Source organism: Pseudorca crassidens, chromosome 21 (assembly GCF_039906515.1).
Source record: "Pseudorca crassidens isolate mPseCra1 chromosome 21, mPseCra1.hap1, whole genome shotgun sequence".
Classification (NCBI taxonomy): domain Eukaryota; kingdom Metazoa; phylum Chordata; class Mammalia; order Artiodactyla; family Delphinidae; genus Pseudorca; species Pseudorca crassidens.
The window spans coordinates 6601764-6619388 of NC_090316.1; the positions used below are offsets into that span (position 1 = coordinate 6601764).

Here is a 17625-nt window from a genome sequence, read left to right on the forward strand (position 1 = left end):
ATTGTCTCTTTTGATTTGTTTTTTTAAAGAAAACTTCTGTAGAATGAATGCAACGTAGTAAAATAGTTCTATAAATTTATTTTTACTTTTTATTTTTTTAAAGCCTACTGCAGCCGGTATTCCTGGGTGGTCTCCCATCCAAGTACTAACCAGGCCCGACCCTGCTTAGCTTCCGAGATCAGAAGAGATCGGGCGCATTCAGGGCGGTATGGCCATAGGCCTAAAACAATTTTAGTATTTATTAAATAAGAAAGCTGTCAATTGGAATAAGGAGGGAAAAAGGAAGTGTTTATTTAAAAATGAACATCTGCTGGAAACCAGCCAGAAAGGTGTCTAGAGCCTGTTACACCTTCCTTCTGACAGGAGGGGGTTGGAAACGTGCTCTGGGAGACCTCGTGCTAACCTGGCAAGACTCTGCCTAGGCCCAAGTTCTAAATTTTACGCGTCATTATACAAGATGCCACTTGAAATTAAAGATGTTTCCATTCCAAGAGGGCCGGAGTGGTGCTGTACGTCTCATGGGGAAGACGGTGCCAGTTATAGTCGAATGGATGAGACAGGGAATCACAGATGCTTGGTAAGGTCAAGGTGAATGTGGGGTCCAAGCCAGATGGTGCTCCGTCAGTCCTACGGTTCCCAGCCCCGGCCGCACACTAGAAGCACCTTGCAAAAGTGCTACGGATGCTACGGATGCTGAGCCCTGAGCCGGGGGATCCTGATTTAATTGCTCTGGGTTGTGGCCTGGAGTCCATAAGTATTCAACTCCTCCCAGGTGATTCTAACCCTTAGCCAGGGATGGGAACCACTGAATCCTAATTCAGTGCTTTCCAAATTTAATTTGCCTGTGAGTCATCTGAAGCTCTCATAAATGTAGGTTCTCATCCAGTGGTCCGGGACTGGACCTGAGATTTGCATCTCCAGCAAACTGCCAGGCGATGTTGATGTCCTTGGTCCTTGGAGCACGCTCAGAGTAACACGTTTTAAGAGGCTTCACACTCCTTGGCTGTCAATGGCACTCTTGTCCTAAAAATTCTTCAGCTGAGAGCTCTTGTATTCTCTCTTTACGCACTCCCTTTTGGCGTGTCTGCCTGGCAATGCACTGTGCAGCTTATGGTCAAAACCATAGTTAAAGGAATGATTATGGATGCTACGTCTAAACAATTCGGGCTCTGAGTAGCCTTCTGTTTCCACAGGAACTGGATTGCCTAGTGATTTTCTAGCGTTTATCTTCGAAGTCTTATCTAGCCTAAAACCTCTTCCTTATGTACGATCGTCCTCTACCCAGCAACCTCACTGCTCAAGATCAGAAGCAGTGGTGTAAGCCCGTGGTCCTTAAACTCTTTGGGGCTGGAGAACCTTCTTGCTTTAGCTTTTAATATTCTGGATTCTCTTGATCCAGGTATTAGGGGGCAGCGTGCATGATGGGGCCAGGTAACCCCATGTTTCACAGTCTGACCTCTGGAAGTTCTTGGGTTGCTTTCAGGTTTATAGAGCTGACTACCAAGAGCACCAAATCTTAAGACTTAGCAGTTTCTAAGTGGGAGTTAATACAAAGTACTTTATTTCTAGATTATTTGGATTAACCAAATAGATACATGCAAGATATATGCAGAGCTAATATTCATAGTTTTAAATACAAAGTAGAGGCAATTTTCATAACTTGCAAACTCTGGGTTATCGAGGTCAATGTTACCTTTAGGGATGTGGGCTTAAGGTAACTCAAAGCTGAGGCTGGGTGGAGAAGCTAGGAGGTGGCTTTGGGGCCACGAGGGATGCTGCCTAAGGGTAAAGAAGAAAAGTGTAGATGCATGTGTTCTACTCAGGGGACAGTATCAGCGCTAACTTCCCTAAAATTACTTCTAAAGTTTCAGCTTCCCTCCAGCCCAGGCCAAAAGGCCACCCTCTTTCTCTATCTTCCTCCAGACTTAGCTTGCACTTTATCTCCGCTGTGTTTCTGGCACTGATCACTTTTCTCATCTTTGAATCCTCTGTAAATATTCATAGGCTATAAGAAACGATCCAGGAAGCTGGCTCCCTGATTGAATAGCTGATGCCACTGGATAAGTAAATCGTTCCCATCCCTTAGCATGGCGTATGGATCAGGTGATGCCGGAGAACGATGGCAGAATGAAAAGAGCAGGAGTTAGTATCCGTTCCCAGGGTTCAGCTCATCGGCCCTCCCTCGTCCTCTAGCAATACTGGCTGTGGTCTGGGTGATGCTGTCCTGCTCACCACTCTAAGGATGACACCTGCTGGGGGCAGGCATGGGGGTGGCAGTGAGTCGAGTCTCTCCCCCAGAAGCTGACTTTCTGCCTCTCAGCTGAGATTTGTGAGGAAAGGCACTTCGAGCAGTGCCCAGTTAGCAGGTCATTAATACTTGCTCAAGCAATAAGCAAAGTATACAGTAGGATGTCATAACTCTTTGTGTCCAAACAACTTAATGAGTATTTATGTCCTAATGACTTAGCAGCCGTGTGCAAAAATAATGCACGTGCATTGAAAGAAGTCTTAATTTTGTACTTTATCCTTAAATAACCACGCTGACTAATGGATGCGTTTGCCTGTTGGGCACTGGGTAACTTCTCAAATCTTTGAATTAGACTGGACTTTGTCAACCTCATTTCCTGTTCCTCATTGATTGGTTGGATGGATTGGAGGTACACAGCAGCCTCTGGAAGTCCAGCTTCAAGGGAATATGAGCTCACTGAAAGGACTGTAGCATCTCATGCTGAAACTGTGAATTACCTGGAGATAGTGGTTCCCACAGGGTCTGATGGATTCACGATGCTTTCTCAGGATTTTAAAAGATCGTATGGGCTCTCCTGTGTGTTCACTGCACCATCCAGGGCACCTCTGCACAGAGTTTGAGAACAGAGGCGATAACCGTAGATTTTGAGACTGAACTCAGAGGGAATAAAACACCTTAACTGAATAGTGTTTGAAAACCGAATGCCATGAGTGTATTGTACCCACAACGCAGCAGGGCTTTTTAAGATCAGTCTGGACAGAGAGGATGCTATCACATCATCTTAGCAGAATGTCCTAAGGTAAAACCATGATTCCTTCTCTTACACAGATAGCTTGATGGGGAAAAAACGAGTCCCCTTATTCCACAAGGCTTGATTTAACACGCACTGGTTCTGGGCACCTGGGATATGTCAGCGGACGAAATAGATAAAGATTCTATCCTCCTGAAACTTACATTCTGTCCTTCTGTTTCCAATGCGTAAAAGAATGTGGAGTACCACAGCCTTAGAATTCTTTTGTCAAACAACATGAGAAAGTTATAAAAGGACTTTTATCTCCTCCGAAGTTCTATTTAATGGCTTATTCTCAAAGATTAAGATTCTGCAGAAAACAGGCGTCCTTAAGATATTTAGAACCTAATCAGTGACTGAACCAGAGGGAATTATTCTACATTAATGAAAATCAATAATCTATGAATAGGATATTAATGAAGACTGATGATCTATGAATGCAGTGTGGGTGAGGAAGCAATTCTCACTAATAGGCTGATTATACTTAGACTGTTGTTACAAAATTGAATTGGAACGATGGTTCTGGTAAGTCACCCTCATCTTTGTTTATTCTCAGGAAGTGTTTAATGGTACATACTTTGGAACTTGGGATATTTGATAGTGTTCTTTAATTTCCTTCCTGTCATCGAAGAAATAGCACCTGGATTTTTCTATCTTGCAGCTTCAGGTAGCAGTATTCACTTCCAAACATATCAGATGAGAAGGAAGAGAGATACTTCCTTTTATCTAAATCATCAGAGCCACTTCAGGGTCGGCTGTGGTGGGAAAGGAGTTGCCCCATATCTTTTGGAGAAATAGGAGAAGCTGGAGCTTTTATATGATATTCTGACTGAGTTCGCTTTCTCTCAACCTATCCCACCCCCATCAAAAATAAATTAATAAATAAATTAGTGCAAAGAAAATCTTGTGAGATTTAATCTGAGACCTCGTTGTGGCACCAAAAGTCCCTTAAGCAGTGTTTTCTAGACTTTGCACTAAAAGAAGTTTGCATGAAATGTGACCTGTATGTAAGATGAAAAATAGAAATGTTTTTCCCCTGCATCAAGGGTTGTATGAGTATAAACCACATCACTCATCATCCACAACTTAAAAATAACCAGTGCTAAGATTTTTATTTATAGCCTTCTAGACTTTATATATAGTTTTATATGTCTATGTGTATAATTTAATAAGTAATTTGGTTTACATCCCACATGTAACCTCCATCTTTTAATTTATATTATATCCTGAATGTTTCTCCAGGTCACTAAATCTCAGACTATAGCGACCCACAGTTTATTTAATTCATCCCCACTTCATCTAACTTGTTTTTAATCCTATGAAGTAAGTTTAATGAAACCATCAAAGATTTTAAATTTAGCTATCACAAGCCATGTATTAAAACATGAAAATCCCCTGAGTTGATATTAGCTGAAATGTACTAGTTCTTTTCTTCATTTATTCATCACATGTTCATTGAGCGTTTATCATCTACACAAGAGGCACTCTCCTCTGTGAGAAGTACAGAGGAAGTCTACATTTTGAGCTCTAACTTTGCACAGTTTGCGTGGAGTTGAGGCATCTACCTGCAGAAGAGGCTGGACTGTTTGGAGGCTGAGCTGTCGATGTGTAGTGACAGCCACTCCTCAGCCGGGCACTAAATGGTCCAGTCACATTGAAGTGTCAACTGCATTTGCAAAAAAACAGTGATACTTGCCGAAAAATTCCTCCTGTCTTTCTTTCTTTATTTATTTATTTTGCGGTACACGGGCCTCTCACCATTGTGGCCTCTCCCATTGTGGAGCACAGGCTCCGGACGCGCAGGCTCAGCGGCCATGGCTCACGGGCCCAGCCGCTCCGCGGCATGTGGGATCTTCCCGGACCAGGGCACGAACCCGCGTCCCCTGCATCGGCAGGCGGACTCTCAACCACTGCACCACCAGGGAAGCCCCCTCCTGTCTTTGATATGATTTAGGATAGGAAGAAAAAAAAGAAAGGCAGTGGATCATAGGGACTGGAAATCAGAAAAATTATTTTAGAGAACATACATATTTCCAAAGAATCCCTACTGAGAACAGATGCTGAAACCCAGGAAGTGTGTCCTGACTCTGTGGTTAATTTGCTTGTTTATTTGGCCTGTTGCTCCCTTGGCATCACTGGGAACTGGCTGACATTGAAATATGGTGCTGGGCCTCAAGTCAGAAGGTCTGGTCTTTGCTATTTCCTTTGCTGTTTATTAATTAGGGGCCCTACGCTGGTTGATTTATCTCCCTGAGCTTCAAGCTGCCCCATTGGTCAAACTGAATTTGAGGGCAACTCAAATTTTAAAAAATACATGGAACAGATGAAATAGAATAAACTGCATGATATCACAAAACTTGGAAGAATTAGTAATGTAGATAAGAACCCTTAGGTGAGAAAAACACATGCTTTTTTTTTTAATGTATTATGGACTTTTATTATTTTTAGAGGTTAGTTTCCATTTAGTTATTACAAAATATTGGCTGTTTTCCCCGTGTTGTATAATACATGCTTGAGCCTTTCTTACATCCAATAGTTTGTAACTCCCACACCCTCCCCCCCATATTGCACCTCCCCCCTCCCCACTGGGAACCACTAGTTTGCTCTCTATATCTGTGAGTCTGCTTCTTTTTTGTTATATTCACTAGTTTGTTTTATTTTTTAGACTCCACATATAAATGATATCATACGGTATTTGTCTTTCTCTGTCTGACTTATTTCACTTAGTATAATGCCCTCCAAGTCTATCCGTGTTGCTGCAAATGACAAAATTCTGTTCTTTTTTGATGGCTGAGTAGTATTCCACTGTGTGTGTGTGTGCGTATATATATATATAATATATATATACGCACACACACACACATATATACATGTATATATGTATGTATACCACAACTTCTTTATCTGTTCATCTGTTGATGGACACTTAAGTTGCTTCCATATCTTGCCAACTGTAAATAATGCTGCTATGAACATTGGGATACATGTATCTTTTTGAATTAGTAGAGAACCACTCATTTTAAACTGAGTCCATTTATGGGATTATTTTGAAAGCCCCCAGATCCTTTGTAAGAATGTATGAAAGAGGGGGAGAGAAAAGGAGGAACAAAGAAGAAAGGGGAGAGAGAGAGAGAGAGAGAGAAAGTGTAGGAGATAGAAGGTGTTATTGAAAGTCTCACTTGTGGAGGTGTGAGAGTTGAAGGGGGCCCTGTGACTGTGGACTGGAAGGCAGACAGGCAAGTGAGAACACCATTTCCTGGAGGCTGTGGTACCCCCTTCTCTGGCAAAGGACACCCACTTGGTGACCTAACAAGTAAACCTTTGAGATCTATCAGTGGATCCTGTCTGCTTGGTTGAAAGAGAACCTGCTCTGGTCTCCTGAACAGTTACTTCCAAACTTTTTCCTAATTCTTTTCTCCAGTGGGATGTTAAATCAGGTCTGATCCCAGAGGTCAGGGTGACCAACTCATCCCAGTTTGCCCACAACTTTGCCTGTTTTAACACTGAAAATCTCATGTCCTGGGAACCCTCTTGGTCCCAGGCACACTGGGATCGTTGGTACCCTGTCAAAAGCCGAAGTGAGGATTTGGATGCTATATTCAATGAATCAGAGTAATGGTTTCCTGTTTGAAAGTAAAGTTTCCAGAATGAGATGCATAATTTGTACTCTCTGAAATGTATAAAGATAACCTTGTGGAAACCAGCAGCATCAGAGATTTGCCGAAGGTCGCACAGTTCTGGGGTGGTAGAGTCCAACCCAACCTTGATTTTCAATTTTGATTCAAAGCTATTTCCATTCCCTTTATACTACTACCTTTGTTTGCCTTTATAGGAAATATAAACTGGGTTTTAGTTGGTGAAGACAGTTGGAAACAGAAGCATAGGAAACATTAAACTTTGGTGCTGCACCAGGATAGTAGGATTATTAAAGAGGAAAAGCTACCATGCAAATGCAGCATCAAACTACTTTCTTATGTGCAAGATAAGATTCTTATCTGATGAATATTCTATAGTGTATTGCTCCTGCCAGAATATGATGTATAAGGTATCAATTGATGAAATCAACTCTGAAATGTTTTTTAGGGCCCAGTTTAGAGAAAAGTGAATTATGCTTCAAGAGTCAACATTTATTCAGACTGCAAATGTTTGACATGTTTTCCATTTCTATCAAAAACAATAGATGGCTATAAATCCTCAGAAATTGGTAAGGATGCAGGAAACTTTGGAAGAAAGATTTAATTTCCTTCAGAAAAGTAAATAGAAGTCCTTTCACGTTACAGGTCAACTGCATATTTGTAGCTTTTATTAGCATTTCTAAGTCATAGCAGAATGATTCTGGGTGGCTGCCAGGATGGTACAGCCCCAGTTTGAGTTTTATCATCACATGGCGATGTATTATTGAATTTGGCAATGAGGTTTTTAAGAGACTTCTTGTTTCTCTAAGTCCCTATAGAAATAATACCATTTGGTTTCATCCAAAGTAGCTAAAAACTTCCCTATCTGATGAAATCTCTGGGTAGGTAGGAAAAGGCTTTCTAGATATTGTGACAATTCATTTCCTGAATTAAAATGTCATTTAGCAACTATTTATTTGTATATCGGTTATTTATTTTTTATTGAGGCACGGTTGATTTACAATATTGTGTCAGTTTTGGCTGTACAGCATAACGATTCAGTATTTTTGAAGATTATATTCCATTTTAGGTTATTACAACATATTCGGTATAATTCCCTGTGCTGTACAGTAACTTATCTATTACTGTTGCTTATCTATTTTATGTGTAGTAATTTGTATCTGTTGATCCCATACACTTAATTTGTCCTTCCACCCCTTTTTGGTAATGACAGGTTTGTTTTCTATGTCTGTGAGTCAGTTTCTGTTTTGTATAAACATTCATCTGTATTATTTTTAGATTCCACATATAAGTGATATATAGTATTTGTCGTTCTCTGTCTGACTTACTTCACTAAGTATAATAGGTCTCTCCATGTTGCCAATGACAATATTTCATTCTTTCTGTGGCTGAGTAATATTCCATTTTATATATATATATATATATATATATATATATATAAAATATACACGGGTGTGTATTTATATGTGTGTGTGTGTATATATATATATATAGAGAGAGAGAGAGAGAGAGAGAGAGAGTTGTGTTCATGTCTTGACTATTGTAAATAATGCTGCTGTGAACAACACAGGGGTGCATGTATCTATTTGATGTAGTGATTTTTGTTTTTTCTGGATATACACCAGACTGGAATTGCTGGATATATAGTAGCTCTATTTTTAGTTTTTTAAGGAACTCCATATGTTTTCCGTAGTGGCTACACAAATTTACATTCCACCAACAGTGTACGAGCTTCCCTTTTCTCCAACATTTGTTGATGACGGCCATTCTGACAGGTGTGAGGTGATACCTCATTCTGGTTTTGATTTGCATTTCTCTAATAATCAGTGACGTTGAGCATCTTTTCATGTGCCTGTTGGCCATCTGTATGTCTTCTCTGGAAAAATATCTATTTAAGTCTTCTCCCCGTTTTTTGATTGGACTTTTTTTTTTTTTGGATATTGAGTTGTATCAGCTGTTTGTATATTTCAGATAATCACTCCTTATTGGTTGCATCATTTGCAAATATTTTCTCCCATCCCATAGGTTGTCTTTTCATTTTGTTGATGGTTTCCTTTGCAGTGCAAAACTTTTAATTAGGTACCCTTTGTTTATTTTTGCTTTTATTTCTTCTGCTTTGGGAGACTGATCCAAGAAAATATTGCTACAACTTATGTCAAAGAGTGTTTCACCTGTGTTCTCTTCTAGGAGTTGTTCGGTTTCATGTCTTACATTTAGGTCTTTAAACCATTTTGAGTGCATTTTTACATATGGTGTGAGTGAATATTCTAATTTTCATTGTTTTACATGTAGCTGTTCAGCTTTCCCAACACTACGTGCTGAAGAGACTGTTTTCTCCATTGTATATTCTTGCCTTCTCCATCATAGATTACTTGACCGTATAAATGTTTGGGTTTACTTCTGGTCTCTCTGTTCTGTTCCACTGATCTTCTTGTCTGTTTTTGTGCTAATACCATGCAGTTTTGATTACTGTAGCTTTGTAGTGTAGTCCGAAGTCTGGGAGGGTTATACCTCTAGCTTTGTTCTTTTTTCTCAGAATTGCTTTGGCAAATTGGGGTCTTTTGTGCTTCCATATAAATTTTATGATTATTTGCTCAAGTTCAGTGAAAAATGTCCTGGGTATTTTGATAGAGATTGCATTAAATATGTAGATTGTTTTCAGCAATATGGCCATTTTAATAATATTGATTCTTCTAAGCCAAAAGCATGGGATATCTTTCCATTTCTTTAAATCATCTTTGACTTCCTTCATTAATGTCTTATAGTTTTCAGCATATTGGTCTTTCACTTCCTTGGTTAAGTTTATTCCCAAGTATTTTTTTGATGTGATTTTATTTATTTTTTTTTACTTTTCTTTTTGATATTTCATTATTGGTGTACAGAAATGCAACAGATTTCTGTATATTAATTTTGTATCCTGCAACCTTGCTGAATTCATTTATTAGTTCTAATAGTTTTGGGGTGGAAACTTTAGGGTTCTCTATATAGAGTATCATGTCATCTGCAAATAGTGACAGTTTTACCTCTTCCCTTACAATTTGGATACCTTCTGTTTCTTTTTCTTGTCTAATTGCTGTGTCTAGGACTTCCAATGCTATATTAAATAGAAGCAGTGAGAGTGGGCATACTTGTCTTGCTCCAGATTTTAGTGGGAAGGCTTTCAGCTTTTCACCATGGAGTATTGTGTTGGCTGTGGGTATATCAGTTATTCAATCTAAAAATAAAATCCACATAAAAGTGATTTGAAAGCTTAGTGAGTTGATCAGATGGTTCATTAATTTGTTATTGAGGTCCCAGATCTCAGCTTTTCCTTGGAATAACCCTAATTTTCATAGTCTTGCCAGCTGCACTCCACATCACAGAGGCAAAGAAAAGACAGAAGGCATTGCTATATTGCATGATGACTAATGGGCCATGTGAGAGTTTAAATTTGTTTTCTTCTCCAAAAGATTTGGAGCAGAATTTTTTCTAAAATTAAATTATGTCCCATATAAAATACAAAGATAACTGAGGTCTAGAAAAAAATCCCTTGGCTTATTAAGAAGTATGAAAAGAGTTCTTAGGGGTATTGAAAGGAATATTGGTTTTGGAAATTAAGGATTTGCTTGGAGTCCTGCCTTTACCATAACTAGTTACCTTACCTTCAGTAAAACTTTGGCATCTCTGAAGTCCATCATCTGAGAAACAGGATAATAATCCAACTCATAGTTATTGAAAAGATGAAAGCAACTTGTGTGTTGTAATGCATAAAAAGGTATTTTTGTTTTCTGTTAGTAAACTCTTCCAAGTTAGATTCTCTTTTTTTTCCTGGACCCAAAATAACTGTAAGCTTACAATGAAATATGTTAATAGCTGAGGCTGTGCAATCTCAAAATAGTGATGGTATGTCTTTTTCATGTAGATAGCAATGTCTGCTCTATAGTGTTTGTCTTTTGGTCTTTTAAAAAAATATTGTATTTTCAATGTCAATTTTAGCAGGTATGGATTGAAAATAACCTCTCACAATAAACAGAAATGACTGACAATAAAATTAGCACGATTTCATCAGTTGGTACCATCCATGCAACTGACAGATCAGCTTCTATCACTTTGACAAATCCTTTACTTACTAGTTATTTCCATCTATAGCACACAAATGTTTAATTCATTCATTCAGAATCTTTCAAGTCGTGATTGTACAATGTTTACTTCAAGTTTTGGCTTTGATTAATAAATCACTCCCTTACCTCCGAGATCTTTTTTTTTTTTTTTTTTTTTTGTGGTATGCGGGCCTCTCACTGTTGTGGCCTCTCCCGTTGCGGAGCACAGGCTCCGGACGCGCAGGCTCAGCGGCCATGGCTCACGGGCCCAGCCGCTCCGTGGCATGTGGGATCTTCCCCGACCGGGACACGAACCCGTGTACCCTGCATCGGCAGGCGGACTCTCAACCACTGCGCCACCAGGGAAGCCCCGAGATTTTATTTTTAAAAACCTTTCTTTCCTCCTAAAGGATGGTTTCCTGACCTATCAGATGGAACCATAACAAATTGCAAACTTTGACGCAATAAGTTAGGAATTTTTAATTATAGCCCAGCTTCAAAAACAAAGGCTGGCAAAGATCATTTTTCCTGATCTCAGTAAATTCTTGGATTTTTGAGCTCTAGAATGAACGGGAGACCCTTTCATCTTCAGCTGTTGAGGACACGTGCACTCAGGAAGGGACTAATGTGGCTTGTGGTTCTCTCTGGTTGTTTTTCTCGCCAGCAGCGCCTCTGAGCTCACTTAAACCTCCGAGAGTGGACACTGCTCCAGTGGTCTCATCTCCCTATCAAAGAAGAGATTCAGACAGATACTGTGGGCTCTGTGCAGCCTGGTTTAACAATCCTCTGATGGCCCAGCAGCATTATGATGGCAAGAAACACAAAAAGAATGCAGCAAGAGTTGCTTTGTTAGAACAGCTTGGGACAACTCTGGATACGGGGGAGTTAAGAGGTAAGAGAAACTTCTTATTTCTGCCACAGAACTGGGCTTTCAGAGAAAGTGTTTTCATAAACTGGGATGATTCTTCCTATTGCTTTGCTTACTAAGGACAATTCTAGGATCCTCCAAAAGGAATAGAAGAAAAAAGGAAATGAACAGAAAACTAATTTTTTCCATCTCCTTTCTTTCAAAGTATTTGTGATTGCCATATTTTTATTGACTACATAGTAGTCAATACTATGTTCAGATCAAAACCACCCACTCATGAACCAGAGTTTTTCCTTCTGCTTTATCTTTAAACACCTTCTGGAATGAATGCTTTTGTACATGAGCAGTACAAGAGCAGATGCAAAAAAGGCCAAATGGTGTTATCTTAATTTTAAACTTTTGTGCTTTTATGAATTCAGCCAAAACAAAGCAACACATTGGCTCCATTTCATGGATTAAATTAAGCCCAAGGCCTTTTCGTGGGCATATCTAGGAAGCTGAGGTAAGACAGTGCTGTGGACCACTATAGAATCAATACCTGGCTCCTCCCATCCCCCATCTGTTAACCTATTTTCTGGGTTGATGGAAACCATGGAGCATTTTAAGTTCATGTGAGATTTTACAGAAGTTGCTGAGTGGAGACTTGGAATCATAGGGTGAGGATCAATCCTATGGATTCCTGAGGAAGCCACATACCATTCTGTGGAACCTAATAAAATATTTCATCAACAACAACCATTTAAACATTTTTTGATCACCTAAACCGTTTTGATCAACTGATGTTGGCAGTGTAGAAGTAGAAATGCATTTTCTCAGAAGAATAATTCTGCAAAGGGTGCTCTACTATACCTCAGATATTTTATGGTTTAGATATACTTTTAGAAGTTGGCCAGGAGATCGTCCATCATAATAGCTGTAATAACAAAGTTTACAAGTCAGTTCTGAGAATGCAACCTGGGTTTGAGCTGGGTTCGGTATGTAGAGCCTGCAATTCTTATTACCCTTACCAGGCTATGAGCCTCCAAGGGAAAATAACCTGGTATAATTCTAGACCAAATAAATGGGACAGAAGATCTTGCTGTGTGACCTGACAGGAGGGACAGGTCACTTCTGATTATGTTGGTTGGGGAAGACTTCCCCAAAGAAAAGGACTGGAGTTGGAACTAGAAAGGTGGGTGGTCTTTTAGCAGGTGAGAAGGTATCCCATGTAAGCAGAATCATATATGTTTAGGCAAAAGAGAGGAAAAGATAAGCTGTCGCTGGTGAATAAACAGATTATCACGGAAAAAGCCTATCATACAGCATAGATTTAGGACTGCAGGTCCATTAGGAGATCTATGGAGCTTGATGAGAGACTGATTTTTGCAAGATAATGATTAAAAACAGCAAATGAGAGCAAAGAGGAAAAACACTATTTTTGTGGAAGTTTTCTAGCTCTAGAGAAACAACATGGAGCTTAATATTTCAGTATGTTGGATAATCATGTTGCAAATGCTTTTGAATTGTTGGTACTATTGCTGTCTGCTGGGGAATTTCTTGTGTTCACAGTCTCTGTCTTGTTAAAAATACAGGAGGAGTATTTTTTAGCTGAAGGCCTCCCATGTCTCGCTGTTCCTGGCAGATAACAAGTCTGCTCCGCGACTCCTTCATGGCAGGCACTGAAGGAGAAAAATAGGGCTTTATTTATGTTTTGTGCCAGATATTATGACTCGTAGAAGAATTATTCCTAGAGCACATTCTTCTTGTCTGTTTTGAATTATCGGTGCTGCATCTTTTAGGTACAGCCATGTCTTAATGACTTGGGAGTCTGGATTCTGTAACATTTGAGTGGTTTGTCTTTTATCCCAAAGACAAAAAAGGCTGCTCTTGGACTTGATAACTCAATGTGGTTCTGACTCAGTAGCACATGAAACACGATTAGCATCGAACACAGCGTCCTTGAAACCGACCTTTTCACCCACCCCAGGTGACATCTTGATGTATATGTATTCAGGCATTAAATATTGCAAAAGTTTAGGGAATCAAGCAATGATGATAACCTAGCATGTTTTAAAACACACGGGCATGCGCGCGCGCACGCGCACACACACACACACACACACACACACACAGTCTTCTATTTCTGGAATGCTTCTAGTGCATGGTCGATCAATTAATAAAGGCAAAAATGCTAACCAGTAAATACAGGCATATCCATAACTTTTAAAAAACTGGTGTCAAGCAGCTGGAGGATGGCAGTGTCACAGGCTTCCTCTCCTTCTTAGCACTTCTCAGTTTTTAATTTTTTTATTTTATTTTATTTTTTTGGCCGTGAGGCACGTGGGATCTTAGTTCCCTGACCAGGGATCGAACCTGTGCCCCCTGCAGTGGAGGCATGGAGTCTTAACCACTGGACCGCCAGGGAAGTCCCAGCACTTCTCAGTAAAACCCTACATCATTTACCGGTTTATTATGGTTTTCCTGATTTCTCCCTACTCACCCTATAGACTGTTAGCAACTTGAAAGCAGGAATCTATGTCTGCTTTGCCCACTGATGTGTTCAAAAACACCTAGAACAGTGACAGACACAGAGTAGGTACTCAATAAAATTGCTGAATGAATGAATGAACAGAGAAAGCAGAATTTAAAAGTCACCTAAAATTCTGCATTTTTTAACATGGCAATACTTTTCATTTCCAAAAGGATCCTGATTGAATAATTTTTACAAGACATTATTTATGATTTTTTCTTCTAATTTAAAAAGACGATGTATATTTTATATATTGTGAAAAGCAGAGATATTAAGTGTTATATAGTTCACGGAGTGTAACCCACACTCCTACCAAGATCCATAACTTTTCCATCATGACGTCATTCCCACGGGCCCCATCCCAGTCAATCCTAACTTCCCATTCCAGGGAACCAATTTTCTTATTTCTTTCACCAAAATTTAGTTTTGCCTGCTTTAAAATTTCATATAATTGTCACAGAAAGTATGTATTTTTCTGTGTCTAGCTTCTCATATTGTTGTTTTTTTTTTGGCGGTATGCGGGCCTCTCACTGTTGTGGCCTCTCCCGTTGCGGAGCACAGGCTCCGGACGCGCAGGCCCAGTGGCCACGGCTCACAGGCCCAGCCGCACTGCGGCATGTGGGATCCTCCCGGACCGGGGCACGAACCCGCACCCCCTGCATCGGCAGGCAGACTCTCAACCAGTGCGCCACCAGGGAAGCCCTCATACTGTTTTTGAAACGTATCCATTTGTTGCATAAAAAGCAGAGTAGCCCCTTGCTCTTTATCACGGAGTGGTTTTCTTCTAGACAGAAATCCCACAATATGTCTAGCCATTCTCCTCTTGACAGTTTTGGGGCTATTTTGAATAAGGCTTTCATGAACATTCTTTTTGTTGTTGTTGTTGACAGATGTTTTTACTTCTCTTGTTAAATACCTCAGAGTAGAATTGCTGGGTCATAGTCATAAGTTGGGTGTATTTTTAACTGAACAAGAAACTACCAAAACGTTTTCCAAAGTAGCTGTATTATCTTGCACACCCTAAAGCAACATATATGAATCCCATATCCTCACCAACGTTTGTTTTTATCGGTCTTTCAAATATTAGTCATTCTAGGGGGTGTAGGAGAGTATTTCATTATGGCTTTAATTTGTGTTTCCATGTAGACTAATTATGTCAAACACTTTAAAATGTTGGTCATTTGTATATCTTCCTTTGTGAAATGTCTGTTCCTGTCTTTTGCCTATTTAAAAAAACTGGTTGTCTGCCTCTTTATTTATTTAATTTTTTTAACATCTTTATTGGAGTATAATTGCTTTACAATGGTGTGTTAGTTTCTGCTGTATAACAAAGTGAATCAGCTATATGTATACATATATCCCCATATCTCCTCCCTCTTGCATCTCCCTCCCACCCTCCCTATCCCACCCCTCTAGGTGGTCACAAAGCACCGAGCTGATCTCCCTGTGCTATGTGGCTGCTTCCCACTAGCTATCTATTTTACATTAGGGAGTGTATATATATCCATGCCACTCTCTCACTTTGTCCCAGCTTTCCCTTCCCCTTCCTGGTATCCTCAAGTCCATTCTCTACGTCAGCATCTTTATTCCTGTCCTGCCCCTAGGTTTTTCAGAACGATTTCTTTTTTTTTTTTAGATTCCATATATATGTGTTAGCATACGGTATTTGTTTTTCTCTTTCTGACTTACTTCACTCTGTATGACAGACTCTAGGTCCATCCACCTCACTACAAATAACTCAATTTCATTTCTTTTTATGGCTGAGTAATATTCCATTGTATATATGTGCCACATCTTCTTTATCCATTCATCTGTTCATGGACACTTAACGTTGTTTCCATATCCTGGCTATTGTAAATAGAGCTGCAGTGGACATTGTGGTACATGACTCTTCTTGAATTATGGTTTTCTCAGGGTACATGCCCAGTAGTGGGATTGCTGGGTTATATGGTAGTTCTATTTTTAGTTTTTTAAGGAACCTCTATACTGTTCTCCACAGTGGCTGTATCAGTTTACATTCCCACCAACAGTGCAAGAGGGTTCCTTTTTCTCCACACCCTCCCCAGCATCTATTGTTTATAGATTTTTTGATGATGGCCATTCTGACTGGTGTGAGGTGATACCTCATTGTAGCTTTGATTTGCGTTTGTCTAATGATTAGTGATGTTGAGCATCCTTTCATGTGTTTGTTGGCAGTCTGTATATCTTCTCTGGAGAAATGTCTATTTAGGTCTTCTGCCCATTTTTGGATTGGGTTGTTTGTTTTTTTGATATTGAGCTGCATGGGGTGCTTGTAAATTTTGGAGATTTATCCTTTGTCAGTTGCTTCGTTTGCAAATATTTTCCCCCATTCTGAGGGCTGTCTTTTCGTCTTGTTGATGGTTTCCTTTGCTGTGCAAAAGCTTTTACGTTTCATTAGGTCCCATTTGTTTATTTTTATTTCCATTTCTCTAGGAGATGGATCAAAAAGGATCTTGCTGTGATTTATGTCATAGAGTGTTCTGCCTATGTTTTCCTCTAAGAGTTTTATAGTGTTTGGCCTTACATTTAGGTCTCTAATCCATTTTGAGTTTATTTTTGTGTATGGTGTTAAGGAGTGTTCTAATTTCATTCTTTTACATGTAGCTGTCCAGTTTTCCCAGCACCTCTTATTGAAGAGGCTGTCTTTTCTCCATTGTATACTCTTGCCTCCTTTATCAAAGATAAGGTGACCATATGTGCTTGGGTTTATCTCTGGGCTTTCTATCCTGTTCCGTTGATCTATATTTCTGTTTTTGTGTCAGTACCATACTTCATTGTTGAGTAGTAGGTAGAAGGTTTTCATATATTATAAATACAAATCCTTTGTCAGGTGTACCCACTGTGAATATTTTCTCCTACACTATGACTTGGCTCTTCACTTTCTTAAGTAATGTCTGGTAAGCAGACACTATTGAATTATCAAAGTATAATTTCTCTTTATTTTCTTTCATAATCATTGCTTTTTGTGTCCCATCTAAACAGTCTTTGCCTACACTCATGATCAAAGGTAATCTTGTATATTTTCTTCTACAAGTTTCATAATTTTAGCTTTTACATCTAGAATTATGATGTATCTCAAATTAATTTTTGTGTATGGTGTGAGGAAGGGGTTGACATTCATTTTGATTTTAGATATTTACCCAGTTGTTGCAGCAGATTTGTTGAAATTATTATTTTTTTCCTCGTTGGATTTTCTTGGCGCCTCTTTTGAACATCTATTGATTGTGTGTGAGTCTATTTCTGTACAATCTATTGTGTTCCATTGACTTATTTGTCTATCTTTATGCCAGCACCACACTGTACTTATTTATAGCATTAGAGAACTTTTGATATCAGGTAGTGCAAGTTCTCCAGCTTTGTTCTTTTCTCTCAAGATTGTTTGGCTGTTCTAAATCCTTCACATTTCTATATAAATGTTAGAATCAGTTTTTCAGTCTCTACGTAGAAAGTTTGGTGGAATACTGAATGGGACTTC

The 17625-nt window shown here is 39.4% G+C and overlaps 1 protein-coding gene and 1 non-coding gene across 4 annotated transcripts in view; one reads left to right on the forward strand and one right to left on the reverse strand.

Annotated features, from left to right (window-relative positions):
* ZMAT4 (zinc finger matrin-type 4) overlaps positions 1–17625 on the forward strand; it is a 346711-nt gene that overhangs the window by 221553 nt on the left and 107533 nt on the right. For 2 of the 3 annotated variants that reach the window (XM_067722052.1, XM_067722050.1), the window contains exon 5: positions 11417–11644. In XM_067722052.1, coding sequence (XP_067578153.1) covers positions 11417–11644 — 228 coding nt within the window. The remainder of the gene's footprint in view (positions 1–11416; positions 11645–17625) is intronic. The other variant, XM_067722051.1, reaches the window with a different exon arrangement.
* On the reverse strand, positions 102–220 carry LOC137216233 (5S ribosomal RNA). Its single transcript, XR_010939651.1, has one exon. It is a non-coding gene; the product is annotated as a 5S ribosomal RNA (ribosomal RNA).